The following is a 24,087-nucleotide window of genomic DNA, read 5'->3' as shown; positions in this document are numbered from 1 at the left end:
TTGGATTTTGATATTCTTAGGAATATTTTTAAAATATAATAAATAAAATTTGGTAAAAATCAAAAGGATGCATTTTTAATTATTTAATTTTAAAAGGATGTCATTTTCAAAAAAAAAAAGTATTTCATCATTTTTTTATTTCAAATGTATCCTTTTATTGTAATATTATTTTAACAGTTATAAATAGCTGTTATAATAAAATATCAAAAAAAAAAATTAAAACAAAAATACATAGAGTGTTTTAAAAAAATGCACGCGCGCCTTGTACTTTACTATTCAAATAATTAAGGCGTGTTTTTATTTAATTTTTTTAAATTAGGTCGGCATATTCGACCAAGAATATCGCTTCTAAATTCGTATTAACTTGATAGTTAACTTAATGCTGAGGAAACCAAATTAAAATGATTATATTAATTCAATAATTCTGATTTTTTTGACAATTTTATCTATATTTAAAAAGTTTGAACCGTTATTGTTTTTTTTCTTTCTTGTTGATAGACGAATCAATCTATTGTTTGTTTATTCATCTTTGTTTTGCTTTCCTTTCCTTGCCTAAAAAAGTAACAAATAAATTAAATTGAAAATGATGACAAAATTAAGATCGAACTTGAATATAGAAATATTATGTCTCCGATCGAGGTATGGTGCCGCGGTAGGATATCCAGGTTGTCATCCAGATACTCACGGTTCGATCCCCAATTACGATGTATTTGTAGAAATTTTTCTCCAAATGGGGAGCGCAATCAAAGGATATTGGGCGTCTGAGTTGGCTGTCGCGCGCGCTTCCCGATTTATCCTGGTGGCCGGTGGAAAACTTCTGTGAGACCGGACCGGTCACCCCCAAGAATAGTCAATGAGGCTAACTGGAATTATTATTATTTTTTTAATATAGAAATATTATAATTGTCTCGATGTTGAAAAGATCTTAATGAATACAACGGAACTGATCTTCCATGGAGATTAAGGCGACCATTTCCTAATCTTCCTCTCTTACAGATATATGGGTCTCAAGAAAATTTTAATGCTCTCACGTTAGGGCAACCACACCTCTTATATACTTAAAATACTCTTAAAATTTATATATTCTTTTCGCTTCACTTAAATATTATTATTTTATTTAATAAAAAATAATATAACGATTGTGATTTACATATCATTATTATGTGAATGCATAAAGAGTGGTAGCTAAAGGTGGAATCCGCCCTTCATTTCACACGATCAGTTTCATGACTATCTGTGAGAAGGTAAATTAGAAATCTGTAGTTGGCCAGTACCGAAAAGATTTTTTTTCATCAACTTTACCCAGATTCAAACTTTACCCTATGATAATAACTCTCTCGGTACTAGCTAACTCAACTCTACTAACAAATGAAGTGAAGAGAGTTTAAAATATTAAAAAAAAATATATTTTTTAAAAATTTTAAATTCAAAAGGGTATTTTTAAAAATTATATAAAATTTGAGGGCAACATAAGAACTTCCCTAAGTTCTAATCATTTTTTATCACTATACATACAATACCAAAATTTTATTTCAATAAATTTAAAAACATAAGATAAAAAAAAATAGAATTTTCAAAACTTCTAAACAACTATAAAAAAAAAAAAAAAAAATCCAATCCAATTAAAAATTTTAAGCTTTTTTTTTAATAAATTCTAGCAAAGATGGCAATGAAATTGAATTGAATAAATTCAAGTAAATTATGTCTATCCCTATCATAAATTAATTTTTAATATTTCCAAGAAAATATTTGAAATATGTACTTTTCTTTGCTTTTAATTAATTAATTAAAATTGACGGTAAATTAGAAAAAAAATTCTAATCATAACTTTAACTCTGCATGCAGTCTATAATCACCAAAAACTTTATTTCTATTACCTGCATGTAAAGTTTTATTTGCTTCAACTTCCTCATGTAAATATTGTTACCTAATTGTCTTTTATATTTTTTTAAGTACAAAAAATCTAAAAACGAGTATAATTACTGTTAAATTCAGTACTTTATACTAAAATTGAGTATATTTTTTTATTAAATTAAACACCGTTTTTATAATTTCTTCCACCATTTAAAGAAAATCTAGTATATTTTCCTTCTAATTAAGTATCATTTACAGAAAATCTAATATATTTTTCATGCAATTGAGGTGGAAAAAGAATGCTTAATTTGATAGAAATATACTAAAATGAGTATAATTGCTCTTAAAGTTGACACTTTATACTAGAATCGAGTATATTTTCTATCAAAATTACCCCTCATATTTTTTAGATACAAATAATCTAAAAACGAGTATAATTCATGTTAAATTCAGTATTTTAAACTAGAATCGAGTATATTTTCTATTAAATTGAGCATTATCTTTTTCTGCTTAATATAATTCCTCCTAAATTCAACATCATTTAAAAAAATATAGTATATTTTCCATCCAATTGAATACCATTTAAAGAAAATTCAGTATATTTTTTATCCAATTGAGGTGTAAAAAGAATCGTGCTCGATTTAATAGAAAATATACTAAATTCTAGTTTAATGTACTGAATTTAAGAGAAATTATACTCATTTTTAAACTTTTTATATCTAAAAAATATCAAGGGTAATTAGATAAATATATTTGACTAGAGAGTGAAAATAAAGTTTTTTTTATCAATGGGGACTACATGTAAAGTTTTGTTTATCAATGGGGACTGCATGCAAATTTTCCCTTAAATTGATTACCCTTTAAAAGCTGTACAATCAAATGGCCTTATAGTACGGTTAATTGTCTCTTCGTTTTTTTTTTCTTAGTTGTCAAATTGCAATTTTTTCGGGACGGTACGATGATTAAGACATAGAATATTATCATATAAAATCTTGGAATTAAAACTTGGTGTATTCGATCATGCCTTCCCCATGTCTTATCACCTATATTAATGACTAGTAGTCATCCGTAATTTACCTTCTCCATGTTAGCCTAAAGACGAATTGACATAGATGCTGAGATGAGCGACTCATCTTTGCCGCATTAGTTGTCAAATTGTACAATCACCTGGCTAATAAATAGACTGCCATTTTTTTTACTAAGAATATTATTTTTAAATTCGTATTTGCTTATATTAATTTGATAATTCTAACTTTTCATACAATTTTACCAATGTTTATAAAGTTTTAACCACTATTTTTTTTAATAAATGAACCCATCTGATTAGGAAGACAATTTCCTCTTAATTTAATGAACCATTATATATCTGGAGGAAAATATAGAAAGATCATTTGTTTTTATTGATTATAAGAGTAGGTTATATCGATATTTAATTTATTTTTAAATTAATTAATTAGTTATATATATGAATGATACAGCGTATAAGTAAGGGGCCCAAAGGGACGTGACAGTCAGAAGTTAAGGGGGCGTGACAGTTAGAAGTCGAGGGGATGTGACAGTCAATAATCAAGAGTACGTGGCAGTCAAAAGTCAAGGAAAGAGGGTGGTTAGACCACCCTGCCTCACCTGCGGCATAACTCCCAGTGGGGTACCTTGATTTGAGACATAAGACCAAGTAGTTCCTGGCCTGTCTCCGACAGATCAGTTCTTACCAGCCTAGGCTTTATATGGTTTAGCTCACATACTTCAGCTCATCTTCCTTATCAAATGCCTGGCATAGTAGCTCAGTAGTCTCTCGAGCAATCCGCAACTGAACTCGAGCAGTCCGCAACTGAACTCGAGCAGGTACAGACAACACTAGATGACAACAATGTCAACAAATTGTAACCGTCTGTCATAGAATAACTGTCAGTAGTCAGGGAATATTCCAGTAGTCAGTCATTCCCTAAGAATGGAACTTTCTTTCAACCAATGAGAGAGCACCATGTGTCCTCCATCACCCGACAGACCCTGACAATCGACATACTCTGACATCGGTCAGGCTCCAGAGGTACACATTGTCATATAAAAAGGGAAGTTCTCTCCCTTGAGCAGGTACGCGCACATACACACTTGTCTTCTATAGTTCTTTTTTCCTTCGTACACTGTTCTTCTGGGAAAAAGTACTTGATTTGAGCATTAGAGGGCCTACGCCGGAGACTTTTTCTCTGATTTCTGGTCTCTAATGCTCCGTGTGCGTGTCTGAGTGTACGCAGAGGCAAAGTACCACCGATTTCTTCACCATTGTCCAGGAGTACGTGTGGGAGTTCTTTTTTCTAGTACACGTACGCTAGGTGTGCCCAAGTCACGTCTCCGTCAACGCCAACACCATCTTAGTCGGCCTTCTTCTGACTCAGATTGATATATATATATATATATATACAGAATTGATAGCCTGCGGACCTTCTCCTACGGAATGCTACGGATTGCTTAGGTGGAAAAATCCACGTAATTATATTTTTTAAAAAAATTTCGCGTCATATTTTTTTTTTCCCAAAATCTGCTTTTCCTCCGCCGAACCCCTCCTCCCCACACACGATCCTCCTCCGCCGAACCCCTCCTCCCCACACGCGATCCTCCTCCGCCGCACCGCCCCACACGCGATTCCTCGCCTACGCCGCGCCCTTCCCTCCCTCGGCTCGACGTCAACCCTCACCGCGACGCCGCTCACAGCAGTCCCTCGCCGCGACCTCACCAGCCCTCCCCTCGCCGCGCCCTCACCAGCCCTCCCTCACCGCGCCCTCCTGCGAGTCTAGGTTTTCCTTATTTTCTTTTTTCTCTCGTCCCGGCCGAAGCCTCGCGCGCCTGCTCTCTCTCTCTCCGCGATCCTCCTCTCGCGCCTGTCGTCTCTCTCGTCGCGATCCTCCCAGCCCTCCCTCGCGCGCCCTCACCAACCCTCCCTCGCCGCACCCTCACCAGCCCTCCCTCGCCGTGATCCTCTCAGCTCGGCGGTGGGCAGGCGGCAGCAGCCGGAATCTATGCCGCGATCTCCGACGGGTTCACCCCATGGCCTATAGTGTGGGTGGGTCCAGGCGGCCGGAGGCCGCCGGCGGTGGGCGATGTGCGGGTGGCTGGCCGCGAGGCGCTGTGACAAGGCGCGGCGAGAACGAAGAAGCAAGAGAGAAAAAAGAGAGGAAAAGTTGTATTTAAAAAATTAAAATGAAAATGACATGGCAAAGTCCGTAGCAATCCGTAGGAAATAATCCGTAGCATAACAATTCTCTCTCTCTCTCTCTCTCTCTATATATATATATATATATATATATATATATATATAAAAGTATGAAAATAAATATCAAGGATATAAAATGTGATCTAACCCAAACCAGATCTAACACAACCCATTTCCGTCCCTACATCTGATCTTGAGCCTTCACTACTAGTTTATTCACGTGTTTCGCTTCCCTTGCTTGTCTGCAAAAGAAGAAGTCTCTTGTTGCTAGCTGTTGCAAGCTACCTTCTCCTCGTCCATGGCGTGCACGTGCATTAACCTAAATCTCAACTTAGACGGTAACAGTTGCCTGAGTGTGCTGTGGGCATCTCTGCGACTGTGCAGGCCAAAATCTGGCATCCAGAAGTTGGAAAAGGAAATAACAATATTGAGAGCCAAAAGGGACGACATCAAGAACCAGATCGACCAGGCGGAGCGCGAGGGGAGAATTCCGACCAACCAAGTGAGCCAGTGGCTACTGGAGGTGGAGATGTTGGAAGGCCAAGTGGCTGATATCGAACAGGATTTCCAAAGCATCAGTGAGTATTCTCCCTCCCGTATATACCTTTTTAATTGTCTTTTCACTCCATGTCAATTGCAAGTCTTTGTGCGTGTTTTATCTATAAGAGAGGACAGGAAAAAAAAAAGTTGTTATTTTCCGTCTACTGCTTTGTTTCGTTAGGTTACTTCAGTTGCAATTGCTTCAATCCAACTGGCGGCGCCAGCACGACGAGTCAAACACAGCAAGCAGGAGATCAGGTTCCTATCAGAGAGTCATCAAATTGCTGCTCCATCATTCGAAGAGTGGCAAAGAAGCTCGGCGAGGCTAATGAATTGATGAGCCGAGCTGGTGCACTGGATCCGATTGCCACAGTTGGGCCTCCGGAACCCACCGTGATGCTTCCCATCTCACACCAACCGCCTGTTGGGATCGAGTCGTATGTGGAGGACATTGTGGGCTACATCAATGGTGGAGAAGGCAACATCATAGGCATCTACGGAATGGGCGGTGTCGGTAAGACCACCATGTTGAAGAGCATCCAGCAACACTATCTTCCTAAGCATACCATATTTGATCGCGTCATTTGGGTTGTGGCTTCCAAAGACTGGCAATTGAAAAAGCTCCAGATGGATATTGCTAAGAGTTTAGAACTGATGACACTGAAGGAGAGTGACAATGAACGAACTTGTGGTGATAAGTTATTTAGCTACTTGAAGAACAAGAATTGCTTGTTGCTTCTGGATGACATTTGGGAACTTATGGATCTTCAACTGTTGGGGATGGCACACTCGGCCACTGAGCAAGGCCAGCATCAGCAACAACCACGCAAAGTCGTGGTGTTCACAACCCGCAGCGAGACAGTGTGTACACAAATGAAAGCAGACAAGAAAATCAAAGCCAAATGCCTGGATCCAGATCAAGCATGGCGACTCTTTGAGCAGAATAGCGATAAGAAGTTTCTCAGCTCAGATGGTGGAATTAATTTCGTTGCTCAAGAACTTGCTAAAGAATGTGCTGGTCTTCCGCTAGCTCTTGTCACCGTCGCTCGAGCCATGTCAGGGAAAAAGTCTTGGGAAGCTTGGAAGGACGCTCTGCATCAAATAAGGGATAAACATGAGTGGACAACCATTGATCTTTCAGAAGATTCAGTTGTAATGTATAAAGCCTTTCAGCTGAGCTACGACAGTTTAGAAAATGACTCCATAAGAGAATGTCTTTTGTGTTGCGCTTTGTGGCCTGAAGATTATAAGATCCACAAATTTAAGGAGTTGATACCATGTTGGATAGGTTGTGGCATAATTCATGAATTTAATGTCATCAATGAAGCTTTCACCAAAGGATGCCCCCATTTGGAAGCTCTCGTGGCTGCATCCTTGTTAGAGCAATGTAATGATCAAAAGGACATTCGTTACTTGGACACATTTGTAAAGATGCACGACGTCATCCGAGACATGGCACTTTTGATGGTCTCTGGGTTGAAAGGGAATGGAAGGAAATGGATTGTAAAAGCTGGAATTGGATTGAGCCATTTGCCTATACAGGAGGCATGGCAGGAAGAATGGCAGGAGGCGGAGCGAGCATCATTCATGGACAATGAGATTGCATCGTTACCAGACTATGGAGCTTCTACTTTTTCAAAACTTTCCATGTTGTTTCTCCATGGCAACGATAGCCTGACAACAATTCCTCCTAGTTTGTTCCCAAGCATGCCTCTTTTAACATACTTGGATCTCTCTAAATGTCATATAACAAAGCTTCCCATGGAGATTTGTAGGTTAACTGAGCTGCAATATTTAAACTTGTCCAAGAATCCTATTACCAGACTGCCGGCCAAGTTTGGTTGTCTCTGCAAATTAGAGTACTTGCTTCTAAGGAAAACTGAAATTAAGAGTGTACCTAGCGGGACGATATCCAAGTTATCAATGCTCAGGTGGTTGGATATAAGACGAGCTTTCCCTATACGTGGTTGCTTGAAGAATGGGCGGAAAATAATAGGAATGCGTCCAATATCTGAGTGGTGGTGGGATGAGCTGAAATGTTTCAGAGGACGCCACAAATTAAGTGTGGCAATTGTCATCAATGTGACAACTGCTAACATTAAGCGACTGAACATGCTACCAAATGTCTCCATATGGAACCTCACCATGGAGGGAGGGAATTTTTTACAACTCCAAACCCTCCATCTTGGCACTCTACAATGGAGCTGCAACGTAAGTGACAACCTTGAGTCTCTGAGTTTTAAAAATGTCGCAGTAGACAAATTAATGTTGACTGCAGGCGTGGGTCGTGAATCAAGTTTCGGATGTTTAAAGACTCTCCATTTTTATAACCTAAGAAAATTGGAAAATATTTCATTGAATGGAGTTGGGCTCTGCAACCTTCGTGAACTATGTATTCATTCATGCTCCATGTTGAAGGATGTTTCATGGGTTCTACAGCTACCATGCCTTAATCTTCTAAAGATAAGTCGGTGTTTTGAAATGAAAGAAGTAATCAGTAACGTAGGGAACACCAACTCTAGCTCTAGCATCCAGCGGTTGAGTTTGTCTCTCGTACCGAACCTCAATTGCATTGCACACCAACCACTCTATTTTCCCTACTTGGAATATGTACATGTGTACAAATGCCCAATATTTAAAAAATTACCATTTGAGGTTGAAATATTGAAAAGCAGATTAAAAGAGATTAGAGGTGTTCAAACTTGGTGGGACAACTTGGAGTGGGACGACGAGAGCAATAAGAATTTGCTCACCCCTCTTTTTATTCCTTTTATTGAAAGGTAATATTCATTTATGATAAGTATTTTCATACGAAGAAGTCATTCATTATCTACTTTGTCTATATGAAATAAATGAATATTTAGAAATGATTTAGTCTTTTACAAATTAAGCACACAAAATTAAATAGTTTAAGATGCATGCCTACGCAAACACTTGGACATCCTTTAATATTTTTTAAGGGTAATTTAGAAGAGAAATATGTTTTTTAATAAATATGACAACTAAGTGCGTGTTTTGGGCATTTTGGTAAATTAACAGTTAATATTAAGTTCTTATTGTTAAGAAGCAACTAATTGTAATTTCACCGTATTGCTCAAATAATTATGATCTTGATCTCTAGTAGAAAAACTAATGGCCAATCTTTTGCTGCTCCATTGAGTCAATTCTTTTCATGTCTTCTGATAATTTTTTTAATTAGTGACAAGTTAATGGTTTCATGATAGCATCAAGCCATCAATAGATTTTGTTTTTCTCTTTTTGGGAAAACTCCCAGTGCATGCTTTATTTATTCCTGAGATAGTAGCAAAGGAAAATGTCTCATTGTCAATATTACTCTATACAGATGACTATTATTATGAGTTTTAAGACTCGACAATATTATATCTTACTCTTAATTATTTAAAATTTGCTCCAATATTTATTGCTTTTGACAAAATTTTGTGATCCTTGTAGTTTTGACTGATCCTGGTTTAGGACCAAGTTCGAAAAGAAGCATCGACCTTTTGGGCAAGGAGGCTGCAGGGTGTTCATTGTTCTGATCTTTGTAGACGGTCGAATTGTTGGATTCTTTGACGGGTTCAGCATGTATCTAAATTTGATTGATGACTCCTAGCTAGTTAATTGGACACCTCTGTAGTATTTTAAGATGTGATCATCAATTCTGTCTTCTGCACTTTACTTCCTCATGAACTAGTATCATTCACTCTAATAAATTGTCTTCTTCACTTGAAGAAGTTTTATTTCATATAATGTGAGTTCTAATTTGGTTTGATATCACCATTTGATCATATTAAGTAGTATGATGCTTGTGTTAGAAAATGAAGAGCATAAAAACTATAACATTCAAGATAGGAGGAAACTACCTTTTATTATCTTGTCTTCATATCTGAATTGTTAAATACATAGGATATTTATAGGAAATACCCAAAATATATTTACACAAATACATGAACCAATAATAAATGACATACATGCATCATCCAAAGAATCATTCATGAATCCTCCAAAAGACCTCCAATATTCATGCACACAATATTAAATACTAAATTAATCTGGTGTATATTTTCAACATCCCCTCTTAAACCAGATTCATTACACCAAGTAAAAAAACATAGCTTCTTGAAAACATCAAATTGCAATTGTTTTGTGAAGATATCGTCAACTTGATCTTGTGACTTCACGTACTCAAGCTTCACTTCTTCATCCGATATGCAATCTTGAATAAAATGATACCTCATATTAATATGCTTGCTCCTTTCATGAAAAACCGGATTCTTGGCCAATGCAATTGAGGATTTATTATCAACATAAATCTCCATTGGATCTTCTTGTGACAAATTCAATTCCTTCAACAAACTCCTTAGCCAAACAACATGGCAAACACAAGTAGTAGCTACATACTCCGCCTCACAAGTACAAAGAGTCACAATAGGTTGCTTCTTAGAATTCCAAGTAAAAGCTGAATTTCCCATAAAGAAAATAAACCCGGTAGTACTTTTCCGACTATCAATATCACCGGCCCAATTACTATCACAATAGCCAACAAGCTTAAAGTCGTTCGAGAAAGCATACAAGATACCATAATTAATTGTACCTTTGATGTAGCGAAGAATTCTTTTGGCAATTCTCAAATGTGAAATAGTAGGAGTTTCCATGTAACGACTCACAAGTCCAATGCCAAAAAGAATATCTGGTCTAGTACAGGTTAGATACCTCAAGCTTCCAACAAGACTCTTGAATAAAGTTGGATCAACTTTTTTACCATCTTGATTCATGTGTAGCTTGATTCTGCATTCCACGGGTGTCTCGATAGGCTTGCAATTTTTCATATCAAACTTCTTGAGAAATTCTTTAGCATATCCTTCTTGAGAAATAAATATGATATCATGTCATTGCTTCACTTCAATCCCAAGATAGTAGGACATTATGCCAATATCCCTCATCTCAAACTCTTTTGTCATAACTCTCTTGAAATCTTCAAACATATTTGGGTTATTCCCTATAAAAATCAAGTCATCCACAAACATGCAAACAAGTAACATACCACCATTTTTATCATTCCTTACATAGAGAGCATGTTCATGTGGACACTTGATAAAACCATTTGCTCGAAAATATTTATCAATTGTGCTATTCCAAGAATGGGGGCTTGCTTCAAGCTGTAGAGAGCCTTCTTCAATTTTAGCACTTTTTTTTCTTCATTGGGCACTACATAACCCAAAGGCTGATCAATATAGACTTCTTTCTTCAAGTCTCTATTCAAAAATATGGATTTTACATCCATTTGATGGATTTTCCAATGATTTTGAGCTGCAATAGAAATGATCAACCGAATTGTTTTAAGGCGAGCAATGGGTGCAAATACTTCATCATAGTCAATTCCGTCCTTTTGCTTGTACCCCTTGGCAACCAATCTTGTTTTGTATTTTTCAATCTCGTCTTGCGCATTTCTCTTTATTTTGTACACCCACTTCACCCCAATTGTATTCTTGCCATTCGGTAATGATACTAGTGTTGGTCCCTTTGGAAGCCGGCAAGAGGGGAGGGGTGAATTACCCTACAAAGATAAATACAAACCTTTCTCGGATTTTCAACTTAATAATAGACACTTGTAATAAAAAAACAGAGACTAAATAAAGAAATCAGACACAAGAGATTTACTTGGTTTGCAATCAGAGGATTGCTAATCCAAGACGAATACGGTGCACTATCTGTCGATCTCCTTCGGGCGGAGTAACCTCTTTACAGCGTTGAGAGTACAGACAGAAAAGTAAAGCACTAAGAAACTGATTACAAGTTAGTTAAAAATCTGTGCAGATCAGTGCTATATTTATAGCACTGTTCGGGGCGCCCCGAAGGGTTCCGGGCGCCCTGGGGGGATAAAATTTTATGCCCCAACGTTCAGTCAACGTCCACATCATCGTGGATGAGTTTTGGGTTCCGGGCGGCCGGAAGGGTTCCGGGCGCTCGGACCCTCAAAAGGTGCCCAGGGCGCCCGGAATGATTCCGGGCGCCCAGACCACTTAAGTTAACCTTGTTGACTTTTTGTGGTCCGGTTCCTCTGCTTCGGTTTAGCACGTCTCGGTCCGGGTCTTCAACTCGGCTCCTCTAGCTTGGGTGAACTCGGCCATCCGGAATAGGGCTCACCCGAACCCAAGTTCTGGCCTTCTCCTCGAGCAGCCTTCCTTCCCGATTTCTCGTCCCTCGAGCGTCGTGTACGTTCTTCTCGTCCGCCGGTGTACTTTTTCGCGGTCACCTCGTCCCTCGGACGCATCGAGCCCGTCGGCTCTCTCCCGTTCCGTCCTTCTCGCTAGCCGCGTCTTCCGCTCGACTTCCTGTGTTCCTAATCTCCTGTACACTTAGACACAAGGGTTAGACAAAATAAGACCTAACTTAACTCGTTTGATCACATCAAAACACCTTGGAGTTCCAACAATCTCCCCCTTTTTGATGTAAGCAACCCAAGTTAAGTTAGAGTAACATAAATGCAATAAAAATAATTAATATGCAAATAAGTCCAAGATTTGTCAATTCAACAATTATTATATACATCCCCCTAGACTTAACATACTTCTCCTCCTTTGATCACATTAAAAAAATTGGGGTTCCTACACAAGTCTAAGGTTAAAATGAAGTTAAATTTTTTTTTAAAGTTTTGTAAAAATTCTAAGGAATCAAATTTTAAATACTTTCTTAACATTAATCGAAGTTTTCAAACAAGATTTTAAGGAAAAAAATTTCTAAGTTTTTGAAAATATTTTTGAATATATTTTCTAAAGTAAATTGAATAACTCTTTTAAATCATTATTTGCAACAGAAACATTTTCTAAGTTAAACAAAATTTTCAAAATAAATGTTTAAAAACTTTTAAGTATTATTTAATTCTAACTTTAATACTTTTTCCAGAAAGTTAATTAAACATTTGATTTCAGTATTTTAGCTTCTAGGTCGTGGCGAGGCACTAGACCTTCTTGGTTATTGGAGCAACAACCACTTCCTTAGACAAAGCCTCATAAAGAAATTATCTGTTTAACTTTCTCGTTGAAGATGCTAAGTTTAATTTTAAATTCAAGTTAAACATATTTTCGGAACCCAATAGAGGTTCCTACCTACAGGATTAATTAAATATTTTCTAGGTATATAGACTTTTGATATTTTTCTGATTTGACTTTGAAGAAACCTGTAGTACCAATTTAAACCTTTATAATTTCTAAAAGTAGAAATATTTGAGTAGGTAGAATTTTTCTATTTCTTCTTTTAATTTATCATTTTCAAAATTTTTTTTATCAAAGTCTTCTATTAGACAAGATTTTGCTAAAGTTCTTTTTATTTCTAAGTTTTCATTTTTTAATTTAGTATTTTTACTTTTTAACTTAAACATGGATTTTGCCATAGACTTAATTCCAAAGTAAAGTTGATCAAGGGGTAAGAGGCATACCTCACTTACCATATCAGACTTGAAGCCTGAATCTCTCCCTGTTTTGCTGTTCTCATCTGAGGTCGCTCCCCCTTCATCGATGCTGGATTCTGATGTACTTTGTCCTTCGTAGCTTGCCATCAGCGCCAGCCCGACATATTCTTGAATCTCGGACTCAGATGATGAAGTGTCGTCCCAAGTAGCTTTTAGGTTCTTGTGCTTCTTGGGAATCTTGCCTTTGTCCTTCTTTAGTTCTGGGCAATCCTCTTTTAGGTGTCCTTCCTTTTGACACTGGTAGTAACGCATCCTTCTTCTATTTCTTGGATTCTTTTTATTCTGTATTTCTTTAAACTTATTAGATCTAATTTTTTTTTTTTAAAGTTTCTTACCATGTATGCTTCCTGGTCCTCTTCTGAGTCTAACTCGGATCCATCCCTTTTGGTTGCGTTCAGCGCCATTATCTGGCTTGATTCCTTAGTTGTCCCTGTACACCTGGTTTTATGTAATTCCAGAGTAGAAAACAATTCTTCTAAGGTACTTACCTCCAGGTCCTTTGAAATGTAATAGGCGTCGATGATTGACGCCCATTCTGGTGTTCTGGGAAACGCGTTGAGAGCGTAGCGTATGGTGTCCCGGTTTGTTACCGTTTCACTGAGGTTCTCGAGACCGATAATCAATTCTTTTACCTTCGCGTGTAGATCGGCTACCTTCTCACCTTTCTCCAGATGGATGTTCGTCAGTCTGTTCCGAAGGATGTCTCTTCTTGCTAGCTTAGCTTCGGATGTTCCTTCGTGGAGCTCCAGGAATTTCTCCCAGAGTTCTTTGGCCGACGAGTAGCTTCCGATGCGGTTGACTTCTTGAGGCGACAACACACTCAGCAGGTGATATTCCGCACGGTTGTTCGCTACGGAATCATTCTGTTCCTTCTTTGTCCAATGACTCTCTTCTTTTTCTTCTCCATCTTGATCCGTTGGAGCTACAACCCCATACTTTATAATTAACCGAATTTCGAAATCAGTTTTTAGGAATACCTCCATACGACGCTTTCAGTGTGCGAAGTCCCCCTCGAATTTTGGTGGAACAATGCTTGGTCCGCCCATCTCGTTGCTTCGATCGACGGTTAGTCCTCCTGATGCGCCTCGCTCTGATACCACTTGTTGGTCCCTTTGAAGGCCGACAAGAGGGGAGGGGTGAATTGTCCTACAAAGATAAATACAAACCTTTCTCGGATTTTCAACTTAATAACAAACACTTGTAATAAAAGAAACAGAGACTAAATAAATAAATCAAACACAAGAGATTTACTTGGTTTGCAATCAAAGGATTGCTAATCCAAGACGAATACGGTGCACTATCTGACGATCTCCTTCGGGCGGAGTAGCCTCTTTACAGCGTTGAGAGTACAGACAGAAAAGTAAAACACTAAGAAACTGATTACAAGTTGGTTAAAAATCTGTACAAATCAGTGTTATATTTATAACACTGTTCGGGGTGCCCCGAAGGGTTCCGGGCGTCCTAGGGGGGGATAAAATTTTATCCCCCAACGTTCAATCAACGGTCACATCATCGTGGATGAGTTTTGGGTTTCGGGCGCCCGGACCCTCAAAAGGTGCCCAGGGCGCTCGGAATGATTTCGGGCGCCCGGACCACTTAAGTCAACCTTGTTGACTTTTTGTGGTCCGGTTCCTCTGCTCCGGGTTAGCACTGTTGGAGTGTATACTGAAAGCCTAAGCTTTTGTAAACATTTGTTTTGAATAAAGAATCACATTTGGTCAAATTGTCTACATTTAGTTGTAGTTGTTCAATTAATTTATATTGTGGATAACATAGCATGTGGTGTCATGTGTAGAAGATAATGTTATCAGTACCTTATAAATTATAAACAGTAGCTCACGACCAAAATGGAAAGGAACAAACCATTAGAAAGTCGTAGTGTAATTAGGTATCAGTTTGTCTTGACTGTATAATTACACTAGTACACTTAGAGTGTATTGAGTAGGACCATTTGAGGTCGTTTCTTTTATACCGACTTTATAAAGGAACAAAGATCTCAGTTATTATGGAAGTGTGTGCACTTAATCCTAATATAATAACAAGCACATATATTTGATATTTATTTCTTTAATTTATCAATGGGTGAGATTTAGTTCGATGAATCAATAAGCCCGATAAGTTGGGAAATGATATCACTTATAGTGTGTGTTGTTGATTATAGAAGGAAACTGTGTCCTAGAGATAGTAGGTTGATAATGTCCTCAAGAGGAGCTCATAAGGTTTGTCATGTTAAACCCTGCAGGTGGACTTAGTCCGACATGACGATAAAGTTGAGTGGTACTACTCTTGGACTTAGATATTAATTAAATGAGTTGTCAGTAACTCACTTAATTAGTGGACATTCGATATCTTAAACACAGGGAGACTAACACACTCATAATAACAAGGAGCCCAAAAATGTAATTTGGGATTGGTGCGGTAGTTCAATAATAGTTCTCTAGTGGAATGAATTATTATTGATAAAATTAAGTTGTGTGTTCGGGGCGAACACGGGATGCTTAATTTTATCGGGAGACCAAAACCAATTCCTCCTCTCGGTCCCTATCGTAGCCTCTTATTTATAGAGTACTATACCCACCTTCTATACCCACCTAAAGGGGGCCGACCAAGCTAGCTTGGGAACCAAGCTAGGGCCGGCCTAAGCATGGGTTTAGGGTGGCCGGCCCTAGCTTGAACCCAAGCTAGTGGGGGCCGGCCAAATTAAATTAAAAAGGGATTTTAATTTTAATTTTTATTATGTGGAAGAAATAATTTATTAAAGAGAATTAAAATAAAAATATCTTCCTTGTAAAAGATCTACAAAAGATTAAAGAAAGAGATTAGATCTCTTTCCTTATTTGTAGATTGGTGAGATATTTTATTTTCTCTTTAAAATTATCCACATGTTGATAAAATTAAAATTATAGAAATTTCTTTTTATCAACCATGAAGAGATTTTTTAAAGAGAAATTTTATTTTTAAAATTTTCGGAAACAAATTAGGAAGTTTTAATTTGTTGATTAAAACTTGTCTAATTTATTTCCTCTAGATGTGGCCGGCCATTAGAGATTAAATTGGGAAATTTTATTTAATTTTTCTCAATTAAATCATGTCAAGGAAATTAGGGAAATTTTATTGTAATTAAATTTCCTAATTTGCCTAGGCCAAGGAATATAAAAGAAGGGGTGAGGGTGCTTCCATGAGACACAACCTCTATTATTTTCTCTCCCTCTTTTGTTCCTTGGTGTGGCCGACCATCCTTTCCCTCTCTTCCTTTTGTGGTGGCCGAACCCCTCTCTTCCCTTGGAGTTCTTGTGGTGGCCGGATACTACTTGGAGAAGAAGAAGAAGAAGGAGAGGAAGCTAGCATCTCTTGGAGCTTGGTTGGTGTTTTTATTTCCTTCCTTGGTGAAGCTTCTTTCTTTGTGGCCGAACCTAGCTAGGAGGAGAAGAAGGTGGTTGGTGGTTTCTCATCTCGGAAGATCGTTGCCCACACAACGTCCGAGGTTAGAAGAGGAATACGGTAGAAGATCAAGAGGTTTTTCTACAAGGTATAACTAGTAATTTTTCTTTCCGCATCATGCTAGTTATTTATGGAAATAATACCAAATACAAGAGGCTTACGTTCTAGAATTTTGAATATGTTTTTCGATGTTGTGTTCTTTTGTTTTTTTCTTTTCCTTGTGATTTGATTGTTCTCTTTGGTTAACCTAAAGTTATTTTAGGAAATTAAATATTAGATTTCTATAAAAGATTTTGTCTAGTCGGTGGTGGTTGCTCCCATATCCAAGAAGGCCGTGTGCCTCGCCACGTCAGTACTGGGAACCAATTATGGAAATTAATATTTAATGGAATTAATAACTTAAGGTGATTTGGGTCGAACGTGTTAAGTTCCGCAGGAGATCCAAGTCGAAACCTAAAAGAACAAATAGATTAAGTTTTGGATCAAACGTGTTAAGTTCCGCAGGCGATCCAAAATTTAATTTAAAAGAACACATGGTAGCTAGGAAAAGGTTCAGATCTTTGTACAAAATTTTTGTACGGTCTGATCGTGGTGGCGAATACCTCTTAGGAGAGTTTAGGAATTACTTATCAGAGGCCGGGATTCAATCCTAATTGTCCGCACCTGGTACACCCCAACAGAATGATGTGGCAGAACGAAGGAATATGACTCTTATGGAGATGGTTAGATCGATGATGAGTTATTCAGAATTACCAAATTCGTTTTGGAGATACGCTCTGGAAACAACAGCACACATTCTGAACTTAGTACCTTCTAAATCAGTATCTTCTACTCCCACAGAATTATGGAATGAGCGAAAGCCCAGTCTAAGACATATTCGGATTTGGGGTAGTCCAGCACATGTGCTGAAACAAGATGCTGATAAGTTAGAATCTCGTACAGAAGTTCGTATGTTTGTAGGGTATCCCAGAGGAATGAAAGGTGGTTTATTTTATAGTCTTAAAGACCATAAGGTCATTGTTAGCACCAATGCCCAGTTTTTAGAAGAAGACTATATAATGGATCACAAGCCCAGTAGTAAAATTGTTCTAGAAGAACTTAGAGAGGACACGTCTACTTCAGTACCAACAGTACAAGATGAAGTACCACAAGAGACTGCAACACGTGTCACACATGATACACAACCACAGACGATGCCTCGTCGTAGTGGGAGGGTTGTAAGGCAGCCCGAGAGATTCATGTTTTTGGGTGAGTCTTTGGACTTGATCCCAGGCAAACATGAACCAGATCCCCGGACATATGATGAAGCACTCCAAGATATAGATGCAGTATCTTGGCAAAAAGCAATGAATTCTGAAATAGAGTCTATGTATTCTAATTAGGTCTGGGAGCTTGTAGAACCACCTGATGGTGTAAAAGCCATTGGATGCAAGTGGATCTATAAAAGGAAAAGAGGGACAGATGGGAAGGTAGAAACCTTCAAAGCAAGGCTTGTTGCGAAGGGGTACACTCAGAAAGAGGGAATCGATTATGAGGAGACCTTTTCGCCGGTAGCTATGCTTAAGTCTATCCGGATACTCTTATCCATTGTCGCTCATATGGATTATGAGATTTGGCAAATGGATGTCACGACAGCTTTCCTTAATGGAAGTCTTGAAGAAAACATCCATATGAAGCAACTAGATGAGTTCATTGAAAAGGGCAAAGAGCATCTAGTGTGCAAGCTTAATCGGTCCATATATGGACTGAAGCAAGCTTCAAGATCTTAGAACGTCTGGTTTAATGAAGTAATCCAGTCATATGAATTTATTCAGTGTCCGGATGAGTCTTGTGTATACAAGAAGTGTAACGGAAACATGGTGGTATTTCTTGTACTATACGTAGATGATATTTTGTTAATTGGCAACAATGTCAAGGTATTATCGGACATAAGGGTATGGTTGTCCAAACAATTTAATATGAAGGACTTAGGAGAATGTGCACACATCCTTGGGATCAAAGTTATAAGGGATCGCAAGAAAAGAATGTTGTGCCTATCCCAAGCTTTATACATAGATACAATCCTTGCTCGTTTTAGCATGCAAAACTCCAAGAAAGGTTTCTTACCTTTTAGGCATGGAGTAGCCTTATCTAAAGGGATGTCTCCAAAAACATCAAAGGAGATTGAGGACATGAAGGCAGTTCCTTATGCTTCGGCTGTAGGAAGCCTTATGTATGCAATGTTGTGTACGAGACCTGATATCTGTTTTGCCGTGGCCATGGTTAGCAGATATCAAAGTAACCCTGGACAAGGACATTGGACTGCAGAAAAGCATATATTAATGTACCTGAGAAGGACTAGAGATTATATGCTAGTTTACCAAGCAGATGATTACTCCCTGTGGGTTACACGGATTCGGACTTCCAATCAGATAGGGACAACATTAAGTCTACATCAGGCTATGTGTTTACTTTAGTAGGTGGAGCCATTGCATGGAGGAGTGTTAAGCAGAAATGTGTCTCAGACTCAACCATGGAAGCTGAGTATGTGGCAGCCTCTGAGGCAGCCAAAGAAGCTGTATGGCTCAGGAACTTTCTAATGGACTTAGATGTGATTCTTGGTTTGCCCAAGATTGTCACAATTTATTGTGATAATAGTGGAGCAGTTGCAAACTCGAAGGAACCACGAGCCCATAAGGCAAGTAAACATATAGAGCGCAAGTACCACCTAATACGAGACATCGTCAAGCGAGGAGAAGTTGTCGTCGCCAAGATAGCATCAGTAGATAACCTGGCAGATCCTTTCACTAAGGCCCTTCCGGCGAAAGCTTTTGATCGGCATGTGGAGGGGATGGGAATTAGATGTATGGAAACAGATATGGCAGCTTAGACTTTTAGTATAAGTGGGAGATTGTTGGAGTGTATACTTAAAAGTTTAGCTTTTGTACACATTTATTTTGAAATAAAGAATCACATTGGTCAAATGTTTACATTTATTTGTTAAATGTAATTGTTCAATTAATTTATATAGTAGATAACATGGAGTGTGGAGTCACACTTAGAAGATCATGTTCTCGGTTCTCTATAAATTATAAACAGTTGCTCACGACCAAGATGGAAAGGAACAAACCATCAGAATAGACGTAGTGTAATTAAGTATTAGTTTATCTTGACTAATAAATTACACTGATACACTTTAAGTGTATTGAGTAGGATCATTTAGGTAAGTTCTTTTTGTACTGACTTAGTAAAAGAACTAGACCTTAGTTATTATGGAAGTGTGTGCTCTTAATTCTAATATAATAACAAGCATGTATATTTAATATTTATTTCTTTGACTTATCAAAGGGTGAGGTTTAGCTCGATAAATCAATATGCCCGATAAGTTGGGAAATGATATTACTTATAGTGTGTATTGTTGATTATAGAAGGAATCTGTGTCCTAGTTATCTAGGTTGAGAATGCCCCAAGAGGAGCTCATAAGGATTGACATGTTAAACCCTGCAGGTGGACCTAGTCCAACATGACAATAAAGTTGAGTGGTATTACTCTTGGAGCTAGATATTAATTAAATGAGTTGTCAGTAACTCACTTAATTAGTGGACATTCGTAATCTTAAACACAGGGAGACTAACACACTCATGATAAGAAGGAGCCCATAATGTAATTTGGGATTGGTGCGGTAGTGCGGTAATAACTCTCTAGTGGAATGAGTTATTATCGATGAACTTGAGTTGTGTGTTCGGGGCGAGCACGGGATACTCGAGCTCATCGGAAGGCCAAAACCAATTTCTCCTCTAGGTCCATGTTGTAGCCTCAATAAAGCCTCAAGTCCATCCAAAGAAAAGCCTATCTTGGTGACCAAGCAATGGCTGGCCACATATTCTCTAGAAGTGGTCGGCCCTTGCCTTGGGCAAGGGGGCTAGCCGCAATATTTAAATTAGGAAGGTTGTTTTTGAATTTTAAATTTTCTCAGATATTTACAATTTGTAAAAAGAGATATTTTAAAAATTTATAAAATTTTCCTAATTTAAATTAGGCCACAAGGTTTTAAAAGAGAGTTGTAAAATTTATAAAACTTTCTTTTAAAAAGAAATATTATTAGAGATGTTTTAAATTTTAAAACTTGGTTTTAAATTTTAAAACTTTCCTTTTAATATCCACATTAGAATAACTCATTCTAATGTGGATATTAAAAGGAAAGTTTTAAAATTTAAAATCAAGTTTTAAAATTTAAAACCAAGTTTTAAAATTTAAACCATCTCTAATAATATTTTTTTTTAAAAGAAAGTTTTATAAATTTTACAACTCTCTTTTAAAACCTTGTGGCCTAATTTAAATTAGGAAATTTTTATAAATTTTTAAAATATCTCTTTTTACAAATTGTAAATATCTGAGAAAATTTAAAAATTCAAAAACAACCTTCCTAATTTAAATATTACGCCCAAGGCAAGGGCCGGCCACTTCTAGAGAATATGTGGCCGGCCATTGCTTGGTCACCAAGCAATGAACCGACCCCTTCTTGGACACCAAGATAAGCTTTTCTTTGGATGGACTTGAGGCTATATTGAGGCTACAACAGGGACCTAGAGGAGAAATTGATTTTGGCCTTCCGATGAGCTCGAGTATCCCGTGCTCGTCCCGAACACACAACTCAAGTTCATCGATAATAACTCATTCCACTAGAGAGTTATTACCGCACTACCGCACCAATCCCAAATTACATTATGGGCTCCTTCTTATCATGAGTGTGTTAGTCTCCCTGTGTTTAAGATTACGAATGTTCACTAATTAAGTGAGTTACTGACAACTCATTTAATTAATATCTAGCTCCAAGAGTAGTACCACTCAACTTTATTGTCATGTTGGACTAGGTCCACCTGCAGGGTTTAACATGACAATCCTTATGAGCTCCTCTTGGGGACATTCTCAACCTAGATAACTAGGACACAGATTCCTTCTATAATCAACAATACACACTATAAGTAATATCATTTCCCAACTTATCGGCATATTGATTTATCGAGCTAAACCTCACCCTTTGATAAGTCAAAGAAATAAATATTAAATATACATGCTTATTATTATATTAGGATTAAGAGTAGACACTTCCATAATAACTAAGGTCTAGTTCTTTTACTAAGTCAGTACAAAAAGAACTTATCTAAATGATCCTACTCAATACACTTAAAGTGTATCAGTGTAATTTATTAGTCAAGATAAACTAATACTTAATTATACTACGTCTATTCTGATGGTTTGTTCCTTTCCATCTTAGTCGTGAGCAACTGTTTATAATTTATAGAGAACCGACAACATGATCTTCTAAGTGTGACTCCACACTCCATGTTATCTACTATATAAATTAATTGAACAATTACATTTAACAAATAAATGTAAACATTTGACCAATATGATTCTTTATTTCAAAATAAATGTGTACAAAAGCTAAACTTTTAAGTATACACTCCAACACTATAGGAGACAAATAACCAATAAATCAAATTTTCAAACTCAATTAAACCCTAAAAAAATTATTAGTTAACTTGAAAAATTAATTAAATTGTTCTTGTTTAATTATATGGTACAAGACAAGGAAGACAACAGGATCAATCACTCAAACACGCATCTAAAGAAGAGATTGCATAATTACTTGGAAGAATTTATTATAATTAGATGGTACAAGGCAAGGAAGACAGCAGGGTTGATACGGTGCATGAGAAGGGAGTCCGGCGGATGACGTGGTCAAAAGTCAAGCCCAGGGGATGGTCAGAAGTCTAGCCCTGGTGGAGGTCAGAAGTCAAGCTTGCGTGGCCATGATCAGAGTCTCAGCTGACGGGGCAGTCAAACGGTAAGATTACAAATTGGACGAGTGTTGGGTTTTTTGGGCCGCAAAAACCGCTTTTTGCGTTGCGGAAACCCCGAAAGTCCCATGCCACGGATCCGTGCGAAGAAATAAAAATTCGTAAAAACTTTCACGTACGAGTTTACTAACCTAGATCTACTTTAGATCTACAAGATAAGAGTTTTACCTTTGATGCGAAGCCCTTCGCGTAATCCCGCTCGTCCAAGGTTCACCGGATCTCGAGAGTATCAAAGTAGCTACTCCTCTATGTGTATCCACACGAACAAATGATGGAGAAAACAACTAAAAGGTGTGCTAGCACCCTTAGAAGTTTCGTCCAAGGAGGTGGAGGAGAGGGAGAAGAAGATGAGAGCTTGAGAGATGGAAGAAGATGAAATCAATTAGCACATAAAATGCACTAAATTTCCTCTTTAAGTGGCCGACCACTTCAAGGCTTGTAACCCCCATGGAATATCAAGAGTCACCACTCTTGGTAACTCCCATGAGGTGGCATTTGGTCAAGTCAAACTTGACCAAATGAAGGAGCCTTGATGATGTGGCATTGGTCAAGTCAAAGTCAAGTCAAAACTTGACTCTTCATCTTCCTACTTATGTCAAGTCAAACTTGACCACTTCTCTCCCTTGGTTGATCTAATCTAACAATTGGTTCAAGTCAATTTTAATTTAACGAATCTCTATTCATTGAATTAAATTAATTAAATGAGTCTAAGTCCAAATTAGACTCACTTATACATGAACCAAATTGAGTCCAACTCAATTAGCACAATTTGGATTACTCTTAATCCAATTTGGTTTATCACATGAACCTAATCCTTTAGGTTCATCAAATGAACCTAATCTCCATCTAATTGTCCTTTGTGTGTGACCCTATAGGTTCTTATAACGTTGACAATGCTCCTAAACCTATTTAGAAGCACAAGTAATGAGCGGTATCTAGCAACACATCATTACTACCCAAGTTATAAGAATGTTGAGATCCAACATCACCTTGTGACTACTAATTGTGACTCCTCACAATATATGACATTGTTCTTCTATCCTTGACATCTAGATTGATCAATGTGAGACATAGACCGTGCCATCCTCTAATCAATCTAAATTTTGAACTCCAAGTAGACTCACTCAATCAAATGAGCTCAATATCTTATATTGACTCATTTGGGCATGGCCATGCACTTAGTGGTCTCACTCTATTAAGAATATCGATGTCTCTCCCATCATATAGGAGGGATAGATCCCATCTACATCACTCACATCCCTCCACATAATTTGTTACATACCCAGTAATCACCTTTATAGTCCACCCAGTTATGGGTGACGTTTGACGAAGCCAAAGTACGTAACTCCTTATGTAGGGAACCATGGTGACTTTAGGTCCAAGGACTAGTAGTCATACTAATAGCCACATGAGAAAGTATATGACACTCATATAACGATCCATGATACTTTCTCATGGCGGGTCATTAAGTATACATTCTCTAATACATACCCATGTGTCAACTTGATATCTCTATATCCATGACTTGTGAGATCAAGTCATCTAGTTGACCTACATGCTAGTCTCGTCGCATTAACATTGTCCCTGAATGTTAATACTCGACTAGGAATGATTAAGAGTAGTGTTCCCTATATCATCTCATTATCGATTCAACCAATCGATTGATATAGGTAAGAACCTTCTACTCAAGGACGCTATTATACTTAGTTATTTAGTACTAATACAAG

At 37.6% G+C, this 24,087-nt stretch overlaps 1 protein-coding gene across 1 annotated transcript; it reads left to right on the top strand.

The window, feature by feature from the left end:
* Positions 1-5,207: 5,207 nt before the first annotated feature.
* Positions 5,208-9,309, top strand: LOC122047955 (probable disease resistance protein At1g61300). Its single transcript, XM_042609499.1, has 3 exons — positions 5,208-5,643; positions 5,787-8,385; positions 9,059-9,309. The coding sequence occupies exons 1-3, from the start codon at positions 5,364-5,366 to the stop codon at positions 9,066-9,068; spliced, it is 2,889 nt and encodes a 962-aa protein (XP_042465433.1). The 5' UTR covers positions 5,208-5,363; the 3' UTR covers positions 9,069-9,309.
* Positions 9,310-24,087: the final 14,778 nt, after the last annotated feature.

The sequence above is a fragment of the Zingiber officinale genome, chromosome 2B (assembly GCF_018446385.1).
Source record: "Zingiber officinale cultivar Zhangliang chromosome 2B, Zo_v1.1, whole genome shotgun sequence".
NCBI lineage: Eukaryota > Viridiplantae > Streptophyta > Magnoliopsida > Zingiberales > Zingiberaceae > Zingiber > Zingiber officinale.
This window is presented reverse-complemented; position numbering and strand designations above follow the sequence as displayed.

Bases quoted from the DNA above. Each gene is read 5' to 3' on its own strand.
- LOC122047955 (XM_042609499.1), top strand. From the start codon at position 5,364: ATGGCGTGCACGTGCATTAACCTAAATCTCAACTTAGACGGTAACAGT. The intron at 5,644-5,786 runs GTGAGTATTCTC...TTGTTTCGTTAG, and splicing joins ACAGGATTTCCAAAGCATCA to GTTACTTCAGTTGCAATTGC.